General features: G+C 38.0%; 2 protein-coding genes across 2 annotated transcripts in view; one reads left to right on the forward strand and one right to left on the reverse strand.

Moving 5' to 3' along the window:
• LOC115432728 (zinc finger protein 420-like) overlaps positions 1-24158 on the forward strand; it is a 597943-nt gene that overhangs the window by 7024 nt on the left and 566761 nt on the right. The window lies entirely within an intron of this gene.
• LOC115436188 (uncharacterized) overlaps positions 4613-24158 on the reverse strand; it is a 43608-nt gene continuing 24062 nt past the window's right edge. Inside the window, exons 9-17 of the mRNA XM_030158959.1 lie at positions 22446-22509; positions 20423-20442; positions 18189-18250; positions 14163-15735; positions 13411-13524; positions 12584-12647; positions 10020-10053; positions 8050-8124; positions 4613-5954 (exon numbers count right to left, since the gene is read on the reverse strand). Of these exons, the coding sequence (XP_030014819.1) occupies positions 4929-5954; positions 8050-8124; positions 10020-10053; positions 12584-12647; positions 13411-13524; positions 14163-15735; positions 18189-18250; positions 20423-20442; positions 22446-22509 (3032 nt within the window). The 3' untranslated portion in view covers positions 4613-4928. The remainder of the gene's footprint in view (positions 5955-8049; positions 8125-10019; positions 10054-12583; positions 12648-13410; positions 13525-14162; positions 15736-18188; positions 18251-20422; positions 20443-22445; positions 22510-24158) is intronic.

Raw genomic sequence — 24158 nt, forward strand, 5'->3', positions numbered from 1 at the left:
ACACACACAACTTTTCTGAAACAAAGAACAACTATACGGTTTATAAAACATCTGGAATACATATGTCTGTAAACCAACAGTCAACCTGGACTATGTCTAAATTAAAACCAAATGAAAGTTGTAAAAGTGATTCATCTTCATAAATCTGGGATTAACCAAACTCCAGACCTGTTTCAGTATGACCTCAACTCTCACAAATTCTCCTAAAACTATCCAGTAAACGTTTGGACAGATTCACAGATAAACATAAAGCAGAGGAACTTCACTGGCATGAACAAACTCAATAGAGGAAATCACCAGTTCAACAGATCCAAACCATCCCACAGTTGGAGTATTCACTGACCTCAGAACAGCTTTTCAGTCACAAAGATCAAATCTGTGACCGACCCAGCAGCTCCAGAAGGTCTGTATGATGGTTCTGCTTTTCCAGGACTTCATCCACCGAGGCAGGAAATCTACAAGTGGAACAAAGACAGAACTGACATGACTGTAACGATGACCATAAAGACCATTTATTTATTATCTCCGCCAAGGAGGTTATGTTTTTGCCAGGGTTTGTTTGTCTGTTTGTTTGTTTGTCTGTCCGTTAGTGTGCAACATAACTCAAAAAGTTATGGTCTGAATGATGGTTCTGCATTTCCAGGATTTCATCCACTGAAGCAGGAAATCTACAAGTGGAACAAAGACAGAACTGACATGACTTTACCATCCTCCAGAGAACACGTGGAATGATAAACACCATCTATTTAATTATCTAGTCCATAAAAAGCACAAGAGAAACTATTTCAGCAAAGAACAAAGTAATAAACAATAAACTCAAATAAAGTCAAACCTAATAAACACTGAACTAAACTCTTTGTGAACTTCTCTTAAATATTTTTTTTCCCAAAACAAAGCAGAATGGAATGCAGACTAAATCTGTCATCCAGCAGCGTCAGCGCAGAGAAGGAGTTCTCAGTTCTGTCTGATGTTCCTCCATTTCCATCATCTCATCCACTGATGCAGAAAAATTACAAGTGGATAAATAATACATTTTTTTTATTTGTATAGCGCTTTTCATGGAACTCAAAGACACTTTACATAAAGCAGATAAAAACAGAAACCAAACACATTAAAAACAGATAAAAGCAGGCAGGTATATGAATATAAAACAATTAAACATTAAAAGCAGCCTTAAATAAGTGAGTTTTTAAAAGGGATTTGAAGGTGTTGAGGTGGTGGCAGTGTGGGATGGTTAGTGGGAGGGAGTTCCAGAGGGTTGGAGCAGCACTAGAAAAAGTTCTGTCCCCCCAGGTTCATAAAAAACAGCACTGTTGATTTAATCATCCTACATAAATGGATGTGATGACAGATGATATGTTACATACCAGGTGGATTTAATGAACAGATACCATCTAAGTGTCATTCCTTTAATAGTCAGTGGGTCACTGCGGCTCATCTCCATCACTGTCCGGATGGTGATGCATTCACTGACCACACCTGGATATAAACACACACACATTTTCAAATTAGACAGGGGGATTATTTTGATTAGAGATGATTTAAATAATTCCACAGTTTAATTCAGTGTGATTCTAACAGAGGTTAGAGTATGTTCAGTGTATCTGTGGACATACATTGTACATGTATTAAACACCCTGCTTCACTTCCATATCTACATGATTTCATACCATATAACTGATGTGACTGGAAACAGACACTGGGACATTAAGAGATGGGACTGTGTAAATATTCGGGAGACATAAAATACTACTCATAGTAGCCTACCTATAGCAGACCAGTCTACTGTGACCCAGCAGACCCAGTACACACATATGAACTTAGCTTCAGCTCTTAGCTTTAGCCACGTTAGCTTCTCTACAGGCGGTGAGCTGCTCCTGAACACACATGTAAACTGTTTGGAGAACATGGGACTGACTGTGTCTGTTCTATTTTAACTCTCATTATTCCCATAAAACTACTCGTATCTACAGGTTCAAATATGGACAACCTCTGGTTTGGAAATGCTCTTTCAAACTTTTCGCGGTTAGCTTTAGCTTCACTCCAGTTGGCTACTGCTGTTGTTGATGGCGAGTCATTGCGCCTGCGCAGAGTGAAGTCTTCCTCTCGCGTTAGCTTGACGAGACGTGACGTTGGCGCGGTGCTGCCACCTACAGGCTGTTATTCATAATGTCAAATGAACAGACGGACACTGAAACACCAACAGCTTCATTCTCTGCCAGAAATAAACTACATCCGTTTGTCTTCTTGTTTTATTAGTGAATGTGAATCTGAACAGTTAGACAGAAGTCTCCTATGTTTATTTGACACCACACACCTGACCTGCTGTGAACCACTGGGGATCCTCCAAACATCTGACCAGACTGAGCTACTGAGACAAACACATACTGTGTGGTGTGAAGATGGAAAGGTTTCACAGTGAACTAATAGACTTCTGCTCATATGGGCCTTGAAAGCTGGTCCCTGTATCACCTTGATAAGCTTCTACCACCCTGAGCAGCAGGACCACACATGATGGTTGTAAATGAACATAAATGTAGTTCCTCCATTTGAACCAAAGATGGCGCCATTTCATTCATTTATTCACTTCTGTTTCAGACCAACTGTCCCATCAACTCACCTGAATCACAGTTTTTCCGCTGAAGCTCCATTTCATGTATCTGACATGTTAATGGACTTCAGACCCTCAGGTCACATGAACCTTATTGGAACCTCCACCTGGAGGTCAAAGGTCGCCCCGTCTGCACTTCATTCAGTTTTTAAAGGTTTTACAAAAACATGCTGTCGTGTCCAGACTCACTGTGAGTCCGAGCTGTTAAAGATTCACTGAATTTGACCAGGAAGCCTGAGTTTATGATTGTGGTGGTGGTGATGATGATGGTTTTAATTCAACAAATGATAATGTTAAAGATTCTGCACAGAACCATTTGTGTCTGAAACAAGAACCAGCTGGGTTTTTATCAAACACAATGAAAAGGTCACTCAGTTCAATTCAGGTCACATTTTCATTCATAAGTGACACGGCTTTAAAATACTTAGAGAAGCATCAGACTTGAACCCAGGTCCACCTGGGACTTAATCAGACTGAATTACTGACATTTTCTGAACTTCAGAAGTCTCTGCTTATGCTCATGGACAGAATCAGTTCACTCAAGACTTGAACCCTGGTCCGTGAATCAGTAGACCAGCATGTTACCACTGTAAGCTACAGAGGTAACAGAAACCCCAGTTGGATTGTTAAGGTTTTAATGGTGGACTCTAGAAGTTTCTTAACATTTCAGCCCTGATTCACCAATCACATAACATATCAAATATTAAATTTTCCCCTCAGTAGTATAGCCTCATAATTGTCCCCCAGGCGGTGCTGACGATCTATTTCAACACTAAAACACTTTGTCCACATGAGTGAAGGTGTGTTTTCACAACAGATTTGAACATTTTCACTGATCTGACTTCAAACTTTCAGCATTTGGGGCTGAATCATCTGTGTTGACAGTGAACTAGGACAAAAATGGGCCTCAGTTCCATGAAACTGAGATGGTTGTGGTGGCCTCTGCCCTCCCCCTTCTGGGTCTCTCTGATCACATGACCAACAGAAAGGGGAGGAAGTGAGGGGCCAGAAGGCTTTGAATGCTCTGGAGACTTCTTTAAAACTACAGACTGGGATGGTTCCAAACAAGTTACTGCTCACAGTGACTATACAGACAGTGAAGAATCCACCAAGGCTGTTACTGCATATGTCACAAACCAGTAACCAGACGAGCTGACAAGAGAGATTACCGGGCTCCTGAGGGCCCAGGATTACAGCCTTTAGGATTGGAGACACTGCAGACCAGGCATGGAATTGATACTCCCATGGACTATAAACCCTCACCACAGACTTGTGACAGTGACATCACGTTGATAAAACAGCTTCAATGATTTCTTTGGCTTTTTTTGAAACAAAAAAATCACAGAGGACCAGGTGTGAAGAACCCCCAACCCCACGCAGGGGAGCCAGAAAGGTGTCATATACAATTTTTACCCCTGTAATGTTTTTACCCCCTGAGAATTAAGTGCATGCTCCAAACCTTTGGGCATGCACAAACACATTCTTTTCAACGTAAACATCCAGGAGTGAAACCTGTCGTACTGAATTGTGGACACTTAAGGCCCAATGATGACGGGACCTGAGGTGATCCATCTGTGCTCTGACCTGTGACCCCAGACCATCTCCCTTATGCTCACCTGTCTGGGTGGACCTCCTCACCCTCATCTGACTAAATGTACCCTCGGCTGTCTGCACGTGCCCCCACCCTACTGCATCCAAACAGACTGGAACGACATCAGCAAATGGATATCTGTCAGTCCTGGTCTCGTCTACAGCCTGCCCGACAAGGACAGGGGATGCCCAGGACATTGATCCATTTGCTTCTCCAACAGTGTACTAACTGATTACTTGACTTTGCTTATTTTCAGTGTTTCTTTTTTTTTTATTTATTTATTTCTTATCATTTCAACATTTTCTGTAAAGCCCTGTGAGGTGACTTTGTTGTGATATTAAACTACATCATTTTCAATGAAATTGTGGAAAAATTGGGAATTGGGGTGTTCTAAAACTTTTGACCGGTAGTATAGGTTCTGGGGTGCTGTTGGATTTAAGATGCATAATTTCTAGAGCTGATCCAATTCCATTTCAGTACCAAGCAGTGTTTCCATGAAATCAAGATTTAAACCCTTGGCAAATTTGGCTGAATACATTCCTGATCCAAATAATCAGTTTTCACAGACTCTATCGGTAGGAATTTTATATACAAGCATGAATCTGATAATTCCAAACAGATTTCAAGGAATTCATTAATGGGATGTAATACATACAATGCACAATACAAGCAAGAGTGACAATTTCCTTACATTTGTTAAGAATCACACTTGTCAAATACAAGTCTTTACTGTTGTGTGTAACAACAAGCCTGGTAACTCAACTCACTCTTTCCACACATGTTCTGTTCCACTGCTTTACTCGCACATTTATGTTTGGAACGCTGAGTTGATGTAGCGAATGACCTCTCACAGAGTTCACACTGGTATGGTTTCTCTCCTGTGTGGACACGTCGATGACTTCGCAAAGTTGAGAACGACCAAAATACCTTTCCACACACCTCACATGGAATCACCATCTCCTTGGTGTGCCTGAGTAAGTGATCACGGTGATCTGATAGTGACCTGGAAGCCTTTCCACACTGCTCACAACTGTACGGCTTCTCTCCAGTGTGGATACGTTGGTGTCGTTTCAGGTTGCTCACTTGGGTGAAAGCCTTCCCACACTGATCGCAGCTATAAGGTTTCACTCCAGTGTGGATGCGTCCATGTATTCTGAGATCACTCACTCTGATGAAAGTCTTCCCACACTGCTCACAGAGGTGTGGTTTCTCTCCCGTGTGGAAGTATTGGTGTATTCTGAGTTCACGCACTGTGGTAAAAGCCTTCCCACACTGGGGACAGCTGTGAGGACTATCTCCAGTGTGGAGGCGTTTATGTACTCGGAGGTCAGTAACTCTGGTGAATGCCTTGTTACAATAATCACAGCTGTACGGTTTCTCTCCGGTGTGTATGCGTTTATGTATTTTGAAGTTGCTCACATTAGCAAAAGTCCTCCCACAGTGGGTACAGATGTATGGTTTCTCTCCAGTGTGGGTACGCTGATGCACTTTGAGGTGACTCATACTGGTGAATGACTTTCCACATTGATTACACCTGTACGGTTTCTCCCCACTGTGGATGCGTTGATGCACTCTGAGGTGGCCCACTTGAGTGAACGTCTTCCCACATTGGTAACAGTGGTAGCATTTCTCTTCAGTATGGATGTGTTGGTGTCTTCTAAGGTTCGACAGGTCAGTGAAAGTCTTGCCACACTGGTCACAGGCATGTTTTTTCTTCATGTCTGCTGGAGCAGGGAGAATTTTCCTTTGTTTCTACAACGACAGGCAAAGAAAAAAAACAGGTAGTGAATGAAATGCAGGAATAGATACACAACATGGATTTGTCTTGGCATATCTACAGTCTTTTCTACACTACGTTTCAATTCACTGGATATTTCTGAGAGTTTATGTTGTTGCCTGAAATCACCTGCTGTCAAGAATATTTTGCGACTATTGTTTCTGAGATAACCACATGATGTATATGTTGCCTGGTTAAACCAGACTAAAGTATTGTAAAACCAGCATTTTACTGTTCTTTCATGTTCTATAAGATGAGCTTTAGTTTGGAAACTTGCCCACAGATCAAATTTATTATTAATATTGTTTAAAAAGACAGTAAAGCTAAACTAAAAGATGATTAAAATAGACTGAAAGTTAGTAAAATGAGTCTTAAACACAGTAAAAACAAACTAGAAGTTGATTAAAACTGTCTTACAGATGGTTAAAATCAGGGTGAGAAAAAGGGGCAGATGGAGTGATTACCCATCATGCTTTATGCCTAAAGTACAAGCCTGTGGGGGCAGTGTTATGATCTGAGGTTGATCCAGTTGTTCAGGTCTAGGTTCAACATTCTAGATTAATTTGGTCATTGTTTTAAATATTTTATTTATTCTGTTTTTCTTTGATTATTTTGTTTATTTTTGTAGTAATTTTTGCTCATTTTGTTGATTATTTAGTTAATTTTTTCCTGCTTTGTGTTAATTTTGAATTACTTTTTTCAGTTTATGTTAATATTTTTTTACTTTCTTGATTACTTTAACAATCTTTGTTCTATGCTTTACCCATTTTACTATTTTATTCAATTTTTGGCCAAATTTTTGTTAATTACTTTGTTTGTCAGTGATGTCAAAGTGAATATTTATCATTTAAATTTAAATATGAGTCCCATGGAGCTGTTCTTTTGACATTTGTAGCCATTCAATGACAGACTGTGAATCAAACCACAACAGATAAAAGCAGTGTTGTTTGGAGGTTTTCCTCACCTCTTCTGAGGAGTCCATCACACCACTGAGTCGCTGAAATCCAACTCACAACAGACGATCTCTATCCTCTAATGACTGGTCAGAAACGTCGACAAAACAGGAAACAAGTACAATAAAGAACTAACCGAACAGCACCAATCTAAACAGTGACTGATGTAAATGATGTGAAAACTACCAGGACATCCCTGTTTGTAACAATGGTCCCTCATAGAAGTGCTTCATAATCCACACACTGTATTTGTGATCATATGTGTAAATATATTAGTTTCAGCATTTCATGTCTCAGCAAAGTGACAATAAAACAGCATCTACAAAAACCAGGTAGATTTCTGAAATTCCTGGTCTAATTGTTGCTCAGTTTGTTGACTATTTTGTTCAACTAGTTAATTATTAATTACTGTTTTCAGTTTATGTTATTTTGTTAATTTTTTTCCTCATTTTATTTTTCATTCATTTTTTGCTCTTTTTCTGAACTAATTTGTTCAATTCTACTCCAAATTTCTGTTCATTTTTCTCATTCTTCAGTTTGTTTTGTTTTTCAACTTTTTCCCTTTATTTATCAATCTTTCCCCTATTTTTTTTTTTGTTGCACAATTATATATTATTTCATTCAAATTTGTCCTAATTGTTGCTCATTTTATTGGTTATTTTTGTTAAATTTTTGTCCTAACTTTGGTTCAATTTTGACGACTTTGTTCAGTTTGTGTTCATCTTTTTCACTTTGAATATTTTATAATTTCGGTCCTGTTTTGTTTTTGGTTTTTTTTAATTATTATTTTGTTGTTTGTTTTATCTATCGTTATCTTACTTTTTAATAATTTTGATTATTTCATTCAATCTTTGTCCAATTTTTTGCTCACTTTATTTCCCATCAGAGTGAACAGATTCAACTCAGACCATCAGGACGGCCTCTGCTAACGGGCAAACTAAACTAAAACCAACCTACAGACCGGGTCTAAAGCGTTCTATTGGTTTCTATTTCTGCTTTAGAGTGTGTTTAACATTACTGAGTTGTGTCGAAAACACAAACACGTGACAAACGGACATATAGCTGCTAACAGGCTAATGTAAACAGGAGCTAGTTAGCTTAGCGGCTCGGTACCGACCTGCGAAACAAAGCTCCGGTTCGGTGTCACAAGGCAGGGGCAACTCCGTCTGTCAGCACCGGTACACTGATCCACCTAAGACACCGTTAAACTGGCGGAAAACTCCGTTACATTCCGTTTCTATGCGCCATGTTTAGCCGCTAAGCTAACCGCTAACGAGTCGGACGAGACAAGGCAGGCGATGCTGCGTTCACGGTCCGATGGTTGAGTGGGAAAGATGTTCCCATTTTACCATCACGAGAAAGACTTTTATGTTTGTACAGTGTTAGAAATATTCACTCGCGTGTTGTTCTGGTTTAATAAATAAAAACAGTCCGATTCAGTAACAAACGCTCACATTTCTGACACTACAATTATTCCCAAATGTAACACTTCCTGTTTCAAAATAAAAGCCTGCGAGTATTTCAATGGATGACAAACATTCATCATTTGTTGTCTCCTCCCTCCTTTAGACATAATAAAACTCATTCATTTCTGGATATTTTTCCTTTGCTTTGTTCAACTTTTCCTAATTTTCATTTTTGGATTATTTTAAATTTTGTTTTGTTTTTTTTGTTTTTCACAGTCATGTTGTAAATCCAACTCCCATAACTCAGTGTTGACTCTTTTACTTTTATTCAGTCTCTGTTTGTTTTATTTCAGATTAATTTGACCAGTTTTTGTGAATAATTGGGTTTATTTACTGTTTGATCATGAACAGATTGTTAAATACATTTCAGTATTTGTTGGATGAACATTAACATTTGAAAAAGTCAAAAAATAAACATTCACGTAGAACTCAAGACATAAAGATCAGCAAATCAACAAAGAAAAATGACAAAAATGTACAAAAATAACCGGAGGAGTCACTAAAGTTAAAATTAAAAGTCTTTGGAGGTTTTTAAGGTGTATTTTTACCTGTCGATCTTCATTTACAGGTGGACGATCCTTACTCACATTCATCGAAATAAAAGTTTTACCCATAAAAGACAGAAAGCCAAAAACCAACTGAGATTTCAGCTCAATGCTTTATTTTAGCAGTAAATAGCTCTTTCTCAATTTCTCATAAATACCCACAATCCATTGGTGTACAGAATCACATGATCAGCCACTGCCTTAAAAACAGCATGCACTTCAATATATGCACAATTTACACAATTATACAAACTAAATTCACGCCTGATATCATCCTCATGAAGTTCAGGCTGAATAACTGTCAACGTAGTATTTCGAAGGGATGACTGAAAGCAACAGAAGCAGAGACTAAAAACCATAAAAACAGCAAAAAATAAAGGTTTAAACACATAAAAAAACTGTATGTGGTCAGTTCAAATCTTCGAAAGCAGTGATTTTCCTTTTTTTTTTTTTTTTTTTTAAAAAGGGCAAAATATCATGTGGTGCTGTTCAGAAAATGTCTACAGTTTATTTACTTTTTTTCTTCTTATTTATAGACAGTTGTATTTTTTTAATACATTAAAAACAAGACATTAAAGAAAAGACATTAGATCATATTTACAAAAACAAAAGAATCTTTTACGACAGTAACGTCAAGTGCATAAAAGATAGAGACGAACCAGTCAAAGCTATGTTACATGTTTAAGGCCATTTATCTGGAAGAAAAAAACTTCAATATTAAATTTTATTATTAATTTACACATATAAAACACTAGTAAAATAACAGCATATTAACCTGTAAATAATGACAACTTCACATGTTTCTCTGAATGCAGAAAAGTACAACAAACTGAAATTTCTGAATAAAAATAAGTGCAATTTTAACTATATTTTGCCTCAGTTTATCATTTCCACATATACATTAGAATGTACAGATCACAGTGGATCTACAAATGCGCCAAACATTTAATAACAGACACAATATTGTTAAAATTATACTTATTTTTCTTAAGACATTTGAGGTTGTTCATCCACTGTTGGAATAATTTCACTTTCAGTCACGTTCCTCTTTTTCTTCCTATGTGATCACATTTGACCTTGCTCATGATCACATACTGAGTCCAGTTACAACTTCATCAAGAATAAATCACAGTCACTATCATTTCATTTTTATGGATAAAAGTGCATTTACTAGGCCTGTAATGGTACACATACCGAACTGAACCGTTTCGGTACACACCTGTTCGGTTCGGTACACAGCTGTACCAAAACAGCACAGTATGATGAGAAAGAGAAAAAGGAACAAAAGACATAGTTCGTTGCGGAACTTTAAATCTGCGCAAGTTCCACACGGACATATTGAAGGAGTGAACATTGACCCGAAATACGAAATAGCAGCTGATATAAGGTTAAAAATAACAACAAATATGATGTGAACCTGGAAGGAAGAGACAGAAGACCCTCCACCATCAGTCCAGTCCAGTTTGGGATCACTACGGGTTCAGGTGGAAGACAACAACGGGGAAAGAGACAGTGATAAGACGAACGTTGTTTGCCGCCTATGAACTACGGTAGTTCTCAAACACTTACACTAGCTCTGTCTGACTCGCTCTCTCTCTCTCTCACTCACACACACACACACACACACACACACACACACACACACACACACACACACACACACACACGCTGTATAATACAGGAACAGAACTTGGGAGTTGGACGTTGAAATTATATAAAGTTTCACTTTCGTTTCACGCCAGTGTTAGTTACGTTAGTTATGGACCACACCCCCACGTGCCCCCCCCTCGCCCCACCCCCGCTCCGAGACACACACATACAAATACACAAAGTCACCTAAACAGTTTGTTAGTTGTCCTAAAATAAATAATTTGGTTAATTTTGTTGTCAATGTTGCTCTTCAGTTTGTTAAAAGAGAATACCAGTTTGCTCTCTTGTTAATGTTGCACTTCATGTAGAATTTTTTGTTATTTTTATGCAGAACGTGAACTGACAGAACTGTGTTTTGGTTTTTGTCCAAAACTACCTTTAAGGGAAAAGTGCAATACTAATGTTTAAAATAAATTTAGTAATATTGTATTTATTTTATTTTCTATTTAATTTATAGCAGCAGAATTATATTACTCCTGTTTTTCTATATTCTATTGTCTCCAAAAATTGGGGGAAAAATGTTCAAAAATTCTTAAATGCATTAAGGACATTTTGAGGGGTTTTCTTTCTTCCCGTACCGAACCGGAAAAAAACAATCATGGCTTTCAAAACCGAAAACATACCAAACCAAAAATTTTGTGTACCGTCACAGGCCTAACTCATAATGTGAATAACTCATGTTATTCACATTTTTAAAGGATAGTTTTTACAGTTAAACAGTTTCACTGTGTAATTTTGCTATTTTTTTGTTTTTTTACACTAAAACAAAAAGAAACATTTGTCGTCATTATTTACATGTCACTATTTTACTGCTCTGACCTACTATAGATCATATTGGTCTGACTGTGGAACCTGAATGAAAATAACTTTAACATCCTTGATTGTTAATATCTTCAATGTAACTTTCATCTCATGGGAGGAATTGGACTCTTTAGGGGCCGGTTTTGGCCCACGGGCTGTATGTTTGACACCCCTACTCCAAGGCCAGACTTACTAATGCAACACAAATTAGTGAAGCTACAATCCAGAAAAAATGCTAAACAGTGGCACAAAGTCCAGATCAGAGTTTACATCAATAATGAGCTTTTCTGAGTCAGACTGGATGCAGATACGCCCCCTACTGGTCAAACCGTCTCAGTCACTCCAGGAGTAAACAGATTTAAAGACATGTTTCTTTTGGCTGTAAATGTTCGTAAATTGCATTAACCCGTGACTTCTAATTAGTTTTAATGTTCTCCTTTTTACCACAAAGATAAACCTAATCACAGATACCTCATTTAAAGGTAAGAATAATAATAATAGTTCAAATGTATTTTCATAACATTTCCTTTTGTTTTTTTATGGTTAAAATACAACCTGAGCTACGTTAGGTTAAAATGTAGCTGAAACAGTTTTGTATCCTTTTTTTTCTGTTTTTTAAGTAATGTGACCTCATGACACCAAACAGGCAGGAAGGCCCATTCACTTCCATCACTATCTGGGTGAATGTTTCGCTAATTATGTTTTGGGGTCAGGAATACTGTCAAGTAAACTTAGAGACTATATCTAAGCTTTTCACAGGGTATAACGTGTCTATATTAACAAAAGACTTATTGTAAAAACTAGTGAAAAAATGTCAACTTATGAACTGTTTTGAGAAAATAGATGAAAAAATACCATAAAGTAAAGCAGATTAAGGCAAAATTTATACTAAACAAACTACAACAGCTCTATTTATAGGAACAACCAGGGAATTTAAAAAAAACAAACAAAACAAATTAAAAAAACCTAGGCCAGGATTGGTCTAAGTTTGACAGATGCAATATTATTCATTTATTCACTGTCCCACACCTCAAGGTGATGAGTCATAAACCTATTAGATCACGCCTTTGGACGGTTTGAGGGGACAATGCTAACCAGTACACCACCATGTCGCCCAAAATGTAAGATTAATGTAAAAAAGTGAACAGTGATAATTACGAAGCTAACTGACAGGTGTGCTGTTGTTTACCACTCCAGAGTCAACGGGCAGATGTACGAGTCGGCAAAGACCAATCTTTTGTTGGAAATGGCACCTGCAAAAACAAAAACAAAACATGAAAAAGGTTTCAACCATGGTTTTAGAAGGTTTAGTTTCAGTGGATGTGATTATGCTTCATTTGAAGTGACTGATGCAAAGATTAAATCTTATTTAACTTTATACAACTGGGGTGTTTATCTAATTTAAGATGTTGGTGGAATTCCAACCCAGTCAAACAGATCAATAATCGTTTTTTGCTGTTAAATCATTGTCATTCCACTTCTATATTCCACATGTCCCAGTCACTGTTTCCTCCCACTGATGGGTTTAAAACCAACACGACCAAACCAGTCAAAGTCCAGGAGGACTGGTTCTATTGTCATAAAGGAGTTTATTACATATTAACAGAACAGAATAAAAACCTGTTTTAGACCCACAAAAGCTGAAAATGAGACAGAACACGACTGAGTACTGAAAGTAAAAAAAGAACGAAGCTCTGATTTTCCTGCTGACTTCTATTATATTTTTACATTCACGCTACCATCAGCGCAGAACTTAGCACTTTTACAATCACAGTAATTACTGACATAAATTCAAACACTGCTATAGCAGAACAAGAAATATTTCAGCAAAATAATGTGGTTTAGACAGTTCTATACAATGCAACATCTGCTTTTAACTAATGATACTTTCTCTCTTAATAGGCAATTATTAGTTGTGATTACTTCATATTACCATTTTACTCACTGAATATACAGATAAAGTGAGACATTCTGGCACATAATTATCAGAGTATGGATTGTTGACGTGTAGGTTACCAGTCTCTGGGTCACATGAGGCTGAGTTGGGCCATGGTTTGCCCTGACGATCACGTCCAGGATTGCAAACTTCAGCTACAGCTGCAACATAGTCTTGTGGTCCAAGTTCTTCAGCTGTGGACAGATGAGTTATAGGGTTAGAACGCAGAGATATTAGACTAATCTAGTAGATCAGTCTGACACTTTATCAAAATGGAATAAGCAGATGATAAACAGAATGGGTGACAAACAGATCACGGTCCTGGTAATCTACTGTATCCAGAGATACCAAGGTAGATGGATACTATAAGTTCTAGTGTTGATCTAGTTCAATATCAAAGCCACAAACATCGGGCTGACGTTACAAACCCATGTGCTGACTCAGATACATTTACTGATGCTGAAAAAAGGAGCTATAATACGAGTATCAGAACATGTCAGAGAATACCAGAATTAAATCTGAACTGAATACGTGCACCAGTGTATTTAACAACTTCAGTCAATGGAGCTTCAAGGCTCATATAATTTGGACTCATCTCACAGCTTTTTCATGTGTCTGTGGTTAACAATGAGTTGATTAATTTATCAAACCAGTAATGGTTTAATTAATGTTAAGTGAGAGCAGAACACATCTACATCCAATATAATTTACTAACACTTGTACATAACTTTTACATGTATATGATTAATCATTATGACAACCTCTTTCACCCATTCTATTATGATAACGACAAAAATGTGTCAACATGCCCAAGAACGGAAACTATTCTCACTTTTCATGTTGTTCTGATGTACTCCTTTGTAAGTACATTTATGTTCAGCCCGTTGAGATGCTGTGGTGAAGGACCTCTCACAGAGTCCACACTGGTAGGGTTTCTCACCTGTGTGGGTTCGCTGGTGAATGCGCAAAGTGGAGGCGGAGTAGAAGATCTTTCCACAAACCTCACATGGGATCACCATCTCCTTAGTGTGCCTAAGTTGATGTTTACTGTATTCTGATGACGATCTGAAAGCTTTTCCACACTGGCCACAAATATAGGGTTTCTCTCCAGTGTGAATTCGTTGGTGAGTTTTAAGGTAGCTCGCTTTGATGAACCCCTTGCCACAAAATGGACAGCTATAAGGTTTCTCTCCAGTATGAATGCGCTGATGTGTTCTTAGGTCCCCCGCTTTGGTAAACGCCTTCCCACACTGATCACAACTGTGAGGTTTTTCCCCAGTGTGGATCCGTTTGTGTTTCCTGAGATTGCCTGCAGCAGTAAAAGCCTTCCCACACTGGTCACAAATGTATGGTTTCTCTCCAGTGTGTATGCGTTGGTGCGTTCTGAGATGACTTGCTTTAATGAAGCCTTTCCCACAAAAATCACAGCTGTAAGGCTTCTCTCCAGTGTGAGTACGTTGGTGTATTCTAAGGTTCCCCCTGTTGGTGAAAACTTTGCCACACTGCAAACAGGTATATGGTTTCTCTCCAGTGTGGCTACGAAGGTGTATCTTAAGTGTTGGTGATTGGGTGAAAGCCTTTCCACACACGTCACAGCGATAAGGCTTCTCTCCTGTGTGGGTGTGTTGGTGTGTCTTGAGATGGCTGATTTTGGTGAAAGCCTTTCCACACACGTCACAGCGATAGGGCTTCTCTCCAGTGTGGGTCCGTTGGTGTGATTTGAGATGATCTGCTTTGATGAAAGCTTTTCCACACACATAACAGTTGTACGGTCTCTCTCCAGTGTGGATGCGTTGGTGTCTTTTTAGTTCACCTGTACTAGTGAAACTTTTCCCACACTGGACACAAGGGTGCCGTTTCTCTCTGGTACGGGTGCGTTTGGGTGTCTTGCAGGTGTTTACTTGAGTCAAAGTCTTTGTTGGGGTCGGGAGATCCTTGTCTTCCCTGGAACTTTCTGTTTTGATGTCATTTACTTGGTCTACAGGGTTTGCTGGAGTTGGAATATTGTCGTCTTCCCAGCAAATTTCTGTTTTGATGTCCTTTGCTTGGATTAAAGTCGTTGCTGGAACTGGATGGTCTATATCTTCCAACGAACTTTCAGTTTTAATGGTTGCTTGAGTGGCAGTCCTTCCAGGAGTTGTGAGGTCTTTGCCTTCCCAAGAACTTTCAGCTTTCATGTTGAGTTCTTGAGTGACAGTCCTTCCAGGAGTTGGAAGGTCCTCATCTTCCCAAGAACTTTCAATTTTGATGTTGGTTTGTGTTAATGTCTCTACCGGTGTTGGGAAATCATCATCTTCCCAAGCACTTTCAGTTTTGATGTTTACGTGGGTGAAAGTCTCCACAGCAGTTGCGAGATCTTTGTCTTCCCAAGAACTTCCAGGGTTCTGGCCAACATTGCCTTGTTCCTACATCAACAAAGACACACAGAGGCCGTTCATGAAATGAAGTAATGGACCAAGCTTAAAGCAGCATATGACTTTCATCAATAATTTTTCTTCAAATTTGTAAAACCTCAGTGATAGCCTATGTAGCCGGGCTCTTCTTGCAACCTCCTCAATAATATGAGTAGTCAAAAATAGGACTTCCTATAAGGAATGTTTATTCCATTCCTTTCAAATCCAGTGACAGGATATTTACAACATGGCAACAAAAAAGGCAAAAAAAATAAATGAATAAAATTACAAAACCCTATTCACAACCTCACATAAGTGGTTTGACAACTCATAAACTCAGTAAAACCAAATGAAAGAGTTCTTTGGATCGGTGTCTGAAGCACCCACAACGCACCGTCAGTTCTACTCCAACCAGAACAAAGCCAAAATGGCTGACATATAAATGAGAAGCCCCTCCCACTGTGACACACAAGAATCAACCAATCAAAAATGAATATTTCTTGCAAAAGACATAAAGAAAAAACATTGAAAAACAAAGAAAAACTCTCTCTTTAACCGTTCAACTGTAGACATGTCACAAACTACTCTCCATTATAGAGAAATAAACATAATTTGTTAAACAATTACACTGTCAGGTGACCATTTTCCCACTCACCCCCCTTTATTAAGCTGCAGAGATAGCTACGGCCCTGTTTGGCCAACTCGGCATCTGACTGCGGGTACACAGCGTGGTGAGTGTAACATATGAACGTGTGTGTGTGTTGGTGTGAAGAACTGCCGAGTGTACACCCTTGTATGAACTACAGTAAACAGCATTAAGATGAAGTATGTTGATGCTTATGAGTGCTTAGAGTACCAGAACAGGGCTGGGAAATGTTTGGCATGTGGTGTGTGTGGTGTGTGTGTGTGCGGCATGTATATTGTGTGTGTGTGTGTGAGTGCACATTGTCCGCACTCAGTGACAGCTGACTCTGTCACAGCCTAATTATCTTTAATCCATTAGTATTTCTGCTAGGGTGTAATGCTACAAAAAAAATTCCCGTTCAGTATGTTTTTGGTACAGGGGTCTTCACTTTGATACATTTTTGGCACAGTGAAGGGGGGGAGGGGGGCTCCGTAACTACCTGAGGGACACAGAACATTTCTATTAAATATTGTTCAGTCATTTGTGTATTAACAGGCACCCCACATGTTATGCATTTTTTAAAGTTTAATGTTCGTTTATTGCAAACGATGTAATTTACTGAATGTTTTTGAATGCCTCACAGTATTCCCTGAGGTGCTGTGAAGTGACCTCACAGTCACGCCGCAGCAGAGGCACGGTGAAGGAGAAGAGGAGCAGGTTCACTTGATTTTGCCAATTTAAGTTAAAAAATAAAACCCTGTTTGCTCTAAAGGAACCCATGGGCTGTTTTGTGCCACAAAGTTGCAACAATGAAAATGAAAACAAAACTTAACATGCTTCCAACATCCAACCCGGTGTCTGTGCCTGTTATACTCTCTGTTGTCATGTTGTGGGTTTTTTTGCAGCAACGCTGAGAATTCGCAGCTGCTGAATGTACATAGAGGAAACCCTGAAGATGGGTTCTGCTTGTGTCCACCCTGCTTCCAGTGTTTGCATTCTTCACATAGGCGACATGTATTCCTCTAGTACACCTCCATATTGTATTGAAGGCCCTGTACCCAAACGGTTTGGTCCAAACAAGTGCACTGTTACACCCCTACCTTCCATGCTTACACACCTGAATCATTTCCCTCACAGTGAATAACTTTGAAGATGACTCCACCACAAGCACTCAGTTTGTTTACAAACCAAACCAACACATCAATCAAGCCTTTTTGGAATTTTGTCATGAAGTGCATTGTGGGAATGGGAGTTTCACGCTGCCACAATGTCTGCTACCGAGTCAGAGGAAATGGAAGGAATCACTGTAAGTCAATTGTCATCTTATAATATGGGGTGTGTGATCATGAAAAACAATACTTAGACATCAGTTTCATAGCATTTTGGGAATATGTCATTGTGTTGGCTTATCATACATGCCTCGCAAGCAAAAGGGGTGTGGGCGGGCCCTCACCACTCACTCCTTACAGTATGTGACAGTGATTCCTCCCATTTCTTCTTCTACTATTCCACAACTTCTATGAATCTCAGACTTTGTTTAATCTATTTCAACACCAAAAAACTTCGTCCATATGAGTGAAGGTGTGTTTTCACAACAGATTTGAACATTTTCACTAATCTGACTTGAAACTTTCAGCATTTGGTCTGAATTATCACTTTCTATAGTGAACTAGGACAGAAATAGGCCTCAGTTCCATAAAACTGAGACTGAACTGAACATTTACATATCGCACTCTTGAGTTTTGTGTTATTTACAAGAACCTTAAAAAGGTGAATTGTTATAAAGTGTAGAAGTTAATAAAACCCCCTCAGACTCCTGAGGTTGAAGTTGAAGCCTCACCTCCATTACACCGATAACATTTGTCTGCTTCTCCGTCAGAATCTTCTCCTCCTGACGTTCACCTTGTACCGCAAACACAACACAGAGAACGTCAAACTCCCAGAAATCAGGCCGATATTAAACCAAAAACATGTATTTATACAAACTAATCAAATTATTAACAATATCATACACTCTTTCTTTATTCACTATCTCGTCACTTATATTTATCTTTTTTATAGTTTGCTGTGAATCTGCACTTTATTCTTCCTAATACTATCCTCCAGTTCTTCCTCCTTTATATCCACTGTTTTCATGCCTGACATATAAAAATGACTGAAATTCTAGATCTTGTTTTAATTGTTTTATTTCATCTATTGTTTTCTGTGTTTGAGTTTTTCTTTGCTTTACTCTGCTCTGTACTGTCCAGCTGTTGTAAAATACCACAGTGCAGGTGTTATCTTATAACACTAGGAGTTTCACACAGATTCAAACCATTATCAGTCTGATCTGTTCCAGGTTTGTTTTGTTGTTTGTCACTGATCATCAGGAGGATTTGGTCCATGGATCTATTCCTCTATAAGATGCATCTTAAAATCACCCTCTGCACTATCGTATTACATATCAAACAAAATTTGGAGACAAACTGTAGAAATTATCGACATTCCTCTGTTCATGTGTTCTCTACACATTGTTAGTTTCATATTTTTACACTATAAGCTCATAATCACATCAGATTTACATTTATATCCAAAACCCGAGATGGAAATCAGTCAACAGGAGTTACCAGACCATGAAATACTAAGAGTTTTAATGAAGGATTAAAGGCAAATACAATCACACACTGAGTTAACTTGTTTTCAAGGACAACCTCAGCTAACAGGCTAGCTAACCTACAGCTATCGCAAAAATGGCCATAAAGTAGTTTTAAGGTTTTCATGGCGTTTCCACAAACTTTCCTGTGCTTCTTTAAAGGTAATATCATTGTTTTAATTTGTTGAAATAACTGAAATAGAAACAAAACAAACTGACGACACTGAACTCCGAACAGGCTAACGTAAACAGTAGCTAGTTAGCTTAGCCACTCGGTACCGACCAGTGAAAAAAAGCTCCAGTTCGGTGTCACAAGACAGCAGGTGCTCCGTCTGTCAGTACCAGAACACCGAGGCACAAGTGAGTCAGTTAAACCGGTGTCAAAGTCCCGTTAAAATCCAGCTTCAGGCTTCATTCTTAGCCGCTAAGCTAACTGCTAATGAACCAGACGCGACAAAGCTGGTGATGCTGCGTTCAAGACCTAATGGTAGTGAGGGAAAGAAGTGCTCCGGTTTACCATCACGAAGAGAAGGACTTTAAGTTTTGTACAGTGTTTGAAATATTCACCTACATGTTGTCCTGGTTGAAGGATTACCAGGTCTGTCTTACGTTCAGGACTTTATTAATAATGTCCTCTGTTTCCTTAATAGAAATGGTCCGATTTAGTGACAAACGCTCACATTTCGGACACTAAAATTTTTCCCAAATGTAACACTTCCTGTTTCAAAATAAAAGCCCTCGAATATTTTATGGAATAAAAAAATATTCATCACTTACTGTCTCCTCTTTCCTTGACTCCTCCCTCATTTAGATATCATAAAATTCGTTCATATCTGGGTATTTTCCCTTTGATTTGTTCACAACAGATTCTGATATAAACCAACACCACATCCCTCCACCATGTATATGGAAAATATGTCATATTTTGTGTGTGTGTGTGTGTGTGTGTGTGTGTGTGTGTGGGGGGGGGTTTAATAAAAACCAGTGGTGTTACATAGTCAAACTCCCATTTAAAGGGTTAAAATCCTGAAAATTACTGATCATTTGGTAGCTTTGAGAAGAGTTGAAATGGCTTCTTAAGAGATTTTTGCAGAAGAAAGATGAAAAATATTGATATTTGAATGATTTGTTTTGTTCAATTTTTCCTAATTCTCATTCATTTTTGGATTATTTATATTTGTCATGTTGGAAATCCATCTCATGTAACTCAACATTGCCTAACTTTTATTCAGTCTCTCAGCTTTTTTTTTTTAAATTTCAATTTAATTTGACCAGTTTTTGTGAATAATTTGGTTTATTTACTGTTTGATCTTGAACAGACTGTTAAATACATCTCTGTATTCATTGGATGAACATCAACATTTGACCCTTTTCTTGTATAAAACATCCTTATTTGTCTTATTGTTTTTATGATGCTTTGTCATGACCTTCGAAACCATCACCTAATGAAAACCAAAGCAAATGCATTTTTTTCCATATACACTAAATCTACATTTCCCTTAATTCTTTATTTCCTTCATTATGTTTGTTACTTCGTCATGTTTTTTCCATTTTGTCCAAGATTCTGATATAAACCAACGCCACATCCCTCCACGATGTATTATATGGAAAATGTCGTATTTTATGTTGTTTTTGTTTTTTTTATAAAATAAGTGGTTTTACATATTCAAAAAGGCATTTAAAGGGTTAAAATCCTACAAATTATTGAACATTTGTCAGTTTTGAGCAGAGCTTTAGTGGCTTATGAGATTTATGCAGAAAAAGATGAACGACCTTTGATAAATGATGATTTTACAGTAGGGTTTTTTTTTGTGCATAATAGGCAGGGATGCACTGATGCCAACACCACTATCTGATATCAGTCTAATACTGAGCGTGTGTACTTGTACTCATAGTCATAAAAGTACTCTGATACAAGTGCACCAATACCACTTACAACAGCGTGACATTCAGTTAAGTGCAGCAGGTACGCGTCAGAGGAGTAATGTCAGCAGTGCGGAGATTTTTCAAAATAAATGATGCTGATAAAAGTTACGCTGACTGCAAGTAACATTAAAGACACAGACGGATACAGACAGCGCGTTCTGTCCGTCCTCTGTGTGCACAGTTCTGTCCATTTTCCAGGTGCTGACGGATGCGTAACCAGACAGAGAATACCACCGGGAACCGTGGAGGTAGAAGATCTGTTCAAAGAGGGACTGTGTGAGTTACAGAAAAACTACTGACATTTTTATGACAACTACCCAGGGCTGGGCTGGTTTCCATCCTGCTTATAATACTATGTCCCCTGCGGAACTGAAAATGAAACTTAACGCTCATTTTTCTTTTCTCTATCTTCAGAAACTTTGCTTTTAAGGTTTTGCTGTGGCGCTGCACCAGCGGAAACGCTGCATCATTAGTATCCACATTAGTGTTGCCTCTGTCATCTCCATGTTTATTCTTACTGACTTTCTTCTCAAAAAACTTTACTTTTCATTCCTGATAGTTGTCCTGTATGGCTAATTAAGGATGGCGCCCCCTGGTGGATTGATTGAGAAACACTCATTCCAATGCATTAAATGTCAGTAGCAGCACTTTGTTACAAATGACAACAACAATAAAGCACATTTTCAAAAGGAACTAAGAACTGTAATGGTATTATTAAGTACTCATATCGGTACTTAGTATTGGCAAGTACTCAAATATAAGTACTTATACTTGCACTCAGTCTGGAAAAAAAGTGGTATAGGTGCATCCTTAATAATAGGCTTGTAACAGTAACTGACAATAGATTAAAAAAAAAAAAAAAATCAAAAAGAAAAATTTGTGTAGAACTCAGACATAATGATCATCAAATCAGCAAAGAAAAATGACAAATAACCTGAGGAGTCACAAAAGGGTTAAACCAAAAGTGTTTGGAGGTATTTAAGGTGTATTTTTACCTGGCAATCTTCATTTACAGGTGGATGATCTTTACTCACATGCACCTAAAGAAAAGTTTTACCCATAAAAGATGGAAAGAAAAAGCCAAAAACCACCTGCGATTACAGCTCGATGTTTTATTTTAGCAGTAAGTAGCTCTTTCTCAGATTTGTCAGCATAAATACTCACAATCCATTGATGTAGAGAATCACATGATCAGCCACTGCCTGTCAATATATACACAGTTTACACAATTATACAAAATTGCTGCTGTTCGGAAAACATCTAGTCTATTTGCTTTTTTCCTTCTTATTTATATACAGTTCTATTTTTTAATACATTAAAAATAAGATATTAAAAAAGACCATTAGATCATATTTAAAAAAAGAACAGAAGAAACTTTCATTATATATATATATATATATATATATATATACACACACACACACACACACACACACACACACGTCATATATGCCATGTCACCTGAAATGTAAGATTACATTAACGTAAAAAAAGTGAACAGTGATAATTACGAGGCTAACTGACAGATGTGTTGTTTACCACTCCAGAGTCAACGGAGAGATGTATGAGTCGGCAAAGACCAACCTTTTGTTGGAAATGGTACCTGCAAAGACAAAAACCAAACATGTAAGAGCTTTCAACCAGGGGCCTGTTTCACAAAACTAGGATTCTGTCATCCAGGAAAACTGACTAAGTCGCGTTCAATTAATCCAAAACAAGGGTGTCCAGGCTGAATCGGTTTCACAAAGACCAAGCCAGGATGAACGGAGACGGATTCATCAAGCCAGGTGGAACTCATCCTAGATAAGTGCACGCACCCGGCTTCCTCAATAGACCCCGACACTGATCACAGATTCACCGGTTCACCATAGTAACTACAGCAGCGGACTTTCCCCCGTCGGACGCAAAACTCGTCATTTTGGCTAACGAGGGAGTAAAGGACCAAATCAAACAGAAAGACAACGCCACCACAGTTATAAAAACAACAAGAGACTGCGGTAAAGGACTACAGACCGCCTGAATGAGTAAGTAGAGCACAAATACAAACTCACTGTTCCGCTAAAACCATCACAATTACAACGTAAGTAGTTAATCAACACCTCCAAAAACGTAGTTGTGAAATTGTAAGTTAAACTGACTGTAGATGTGAGTGAAATTGTGTAAATGTAACTGTATCAGACTGAAGAACTGATAAATAGATGAGCTCACTGACTTCAGTGAATTTACCATTAGGATAAATAAAGTTATCTTATCTTATCATGATTCATGACTTTATGATATTGTCAATTAACCCATAAAGACCCAAACATCCATCAGCAACCAAAACCATCTACTGATCTAAACTGTTTAATTCCTGTTGGTCCACTAATCCTGTCAATAATTGGTGTAAAATGTAGTTATTGAGGTCACTTACTTACAGGGTTTCTGCAGGTATCAGCAAATCTAATTTAATGCTTTTTAATGCCACTTTAAATACATTTAATGCCCGTGTCCAACTGCAGATACAGCAGTATATACAGTTTTATTCATTCATTTACCGTCGACAGGCTTTCACCAGGTTCTGAAGAGTTCCTCCTCCAATCATTTCTGCTGAAACTGGCATTTTCCCATTTTTCGCACATTTGCTAATATTCCCTCCATTCTATCGCCACAGCATGAGCACGCTGCATTCCAAGCATCCGGTGTTGTGACTTCGTGCATCGGCCATAAATAATAACTAATTACAGGGTTTAGCCTGTCAAGCATCACACTACACTTCTGAGCAAAACTATTAAATGTTCATATAATCAAAATAAATGATGAATAACAATGCTTTTTTTGCCATACTTCAAATTTTTGAATTTTTAAATTTTATGTTCTTATCCTGGTTTTTATCCCAGATTGTTTTTATCTTTTCTGGTTTTCATTGTGTTTTATTGCATCTTGTTTTTATTTATTTGATCTTATTTATTTTATTCTTTTACTTATCCATACTGTTATACTGATGAATGGTGGAACACTGAGCACTTTTTGTCCTGTCTGTAAGTGTGATCAAGTACCTGTCTTACATGTTCACCGTTTGTATTGATGTAATACCAAAGCAATCACCTAGACTGCAAAACAAATCTATCTACGGGTATAAATAAAGTAACCTTGACCATCAAGTGTATTTAATTTTTTAATGCCTCTGTACATCAAATTTAATGCTTCTTTAAAGCCATTCTAGGCTTTAATATTCACAAAATCCATTCAATGATTTTAATGCTTTTTAAT

The sequence above is a fragment of the Sphaeramia orbicularis genome, chromosome 2 (genome assembly GCF_902148855.1).
Source record: "Sphaeramia orbicularis chromosome 2, fSphaOr1.1, whole genome shotgun sequence".
NCBI lineage: Eukaryota > Metazoa > Chordata > Actinopteri > Kurtiformes > Apogonidae > Sphaeramia > Sphaeramia orbicularis.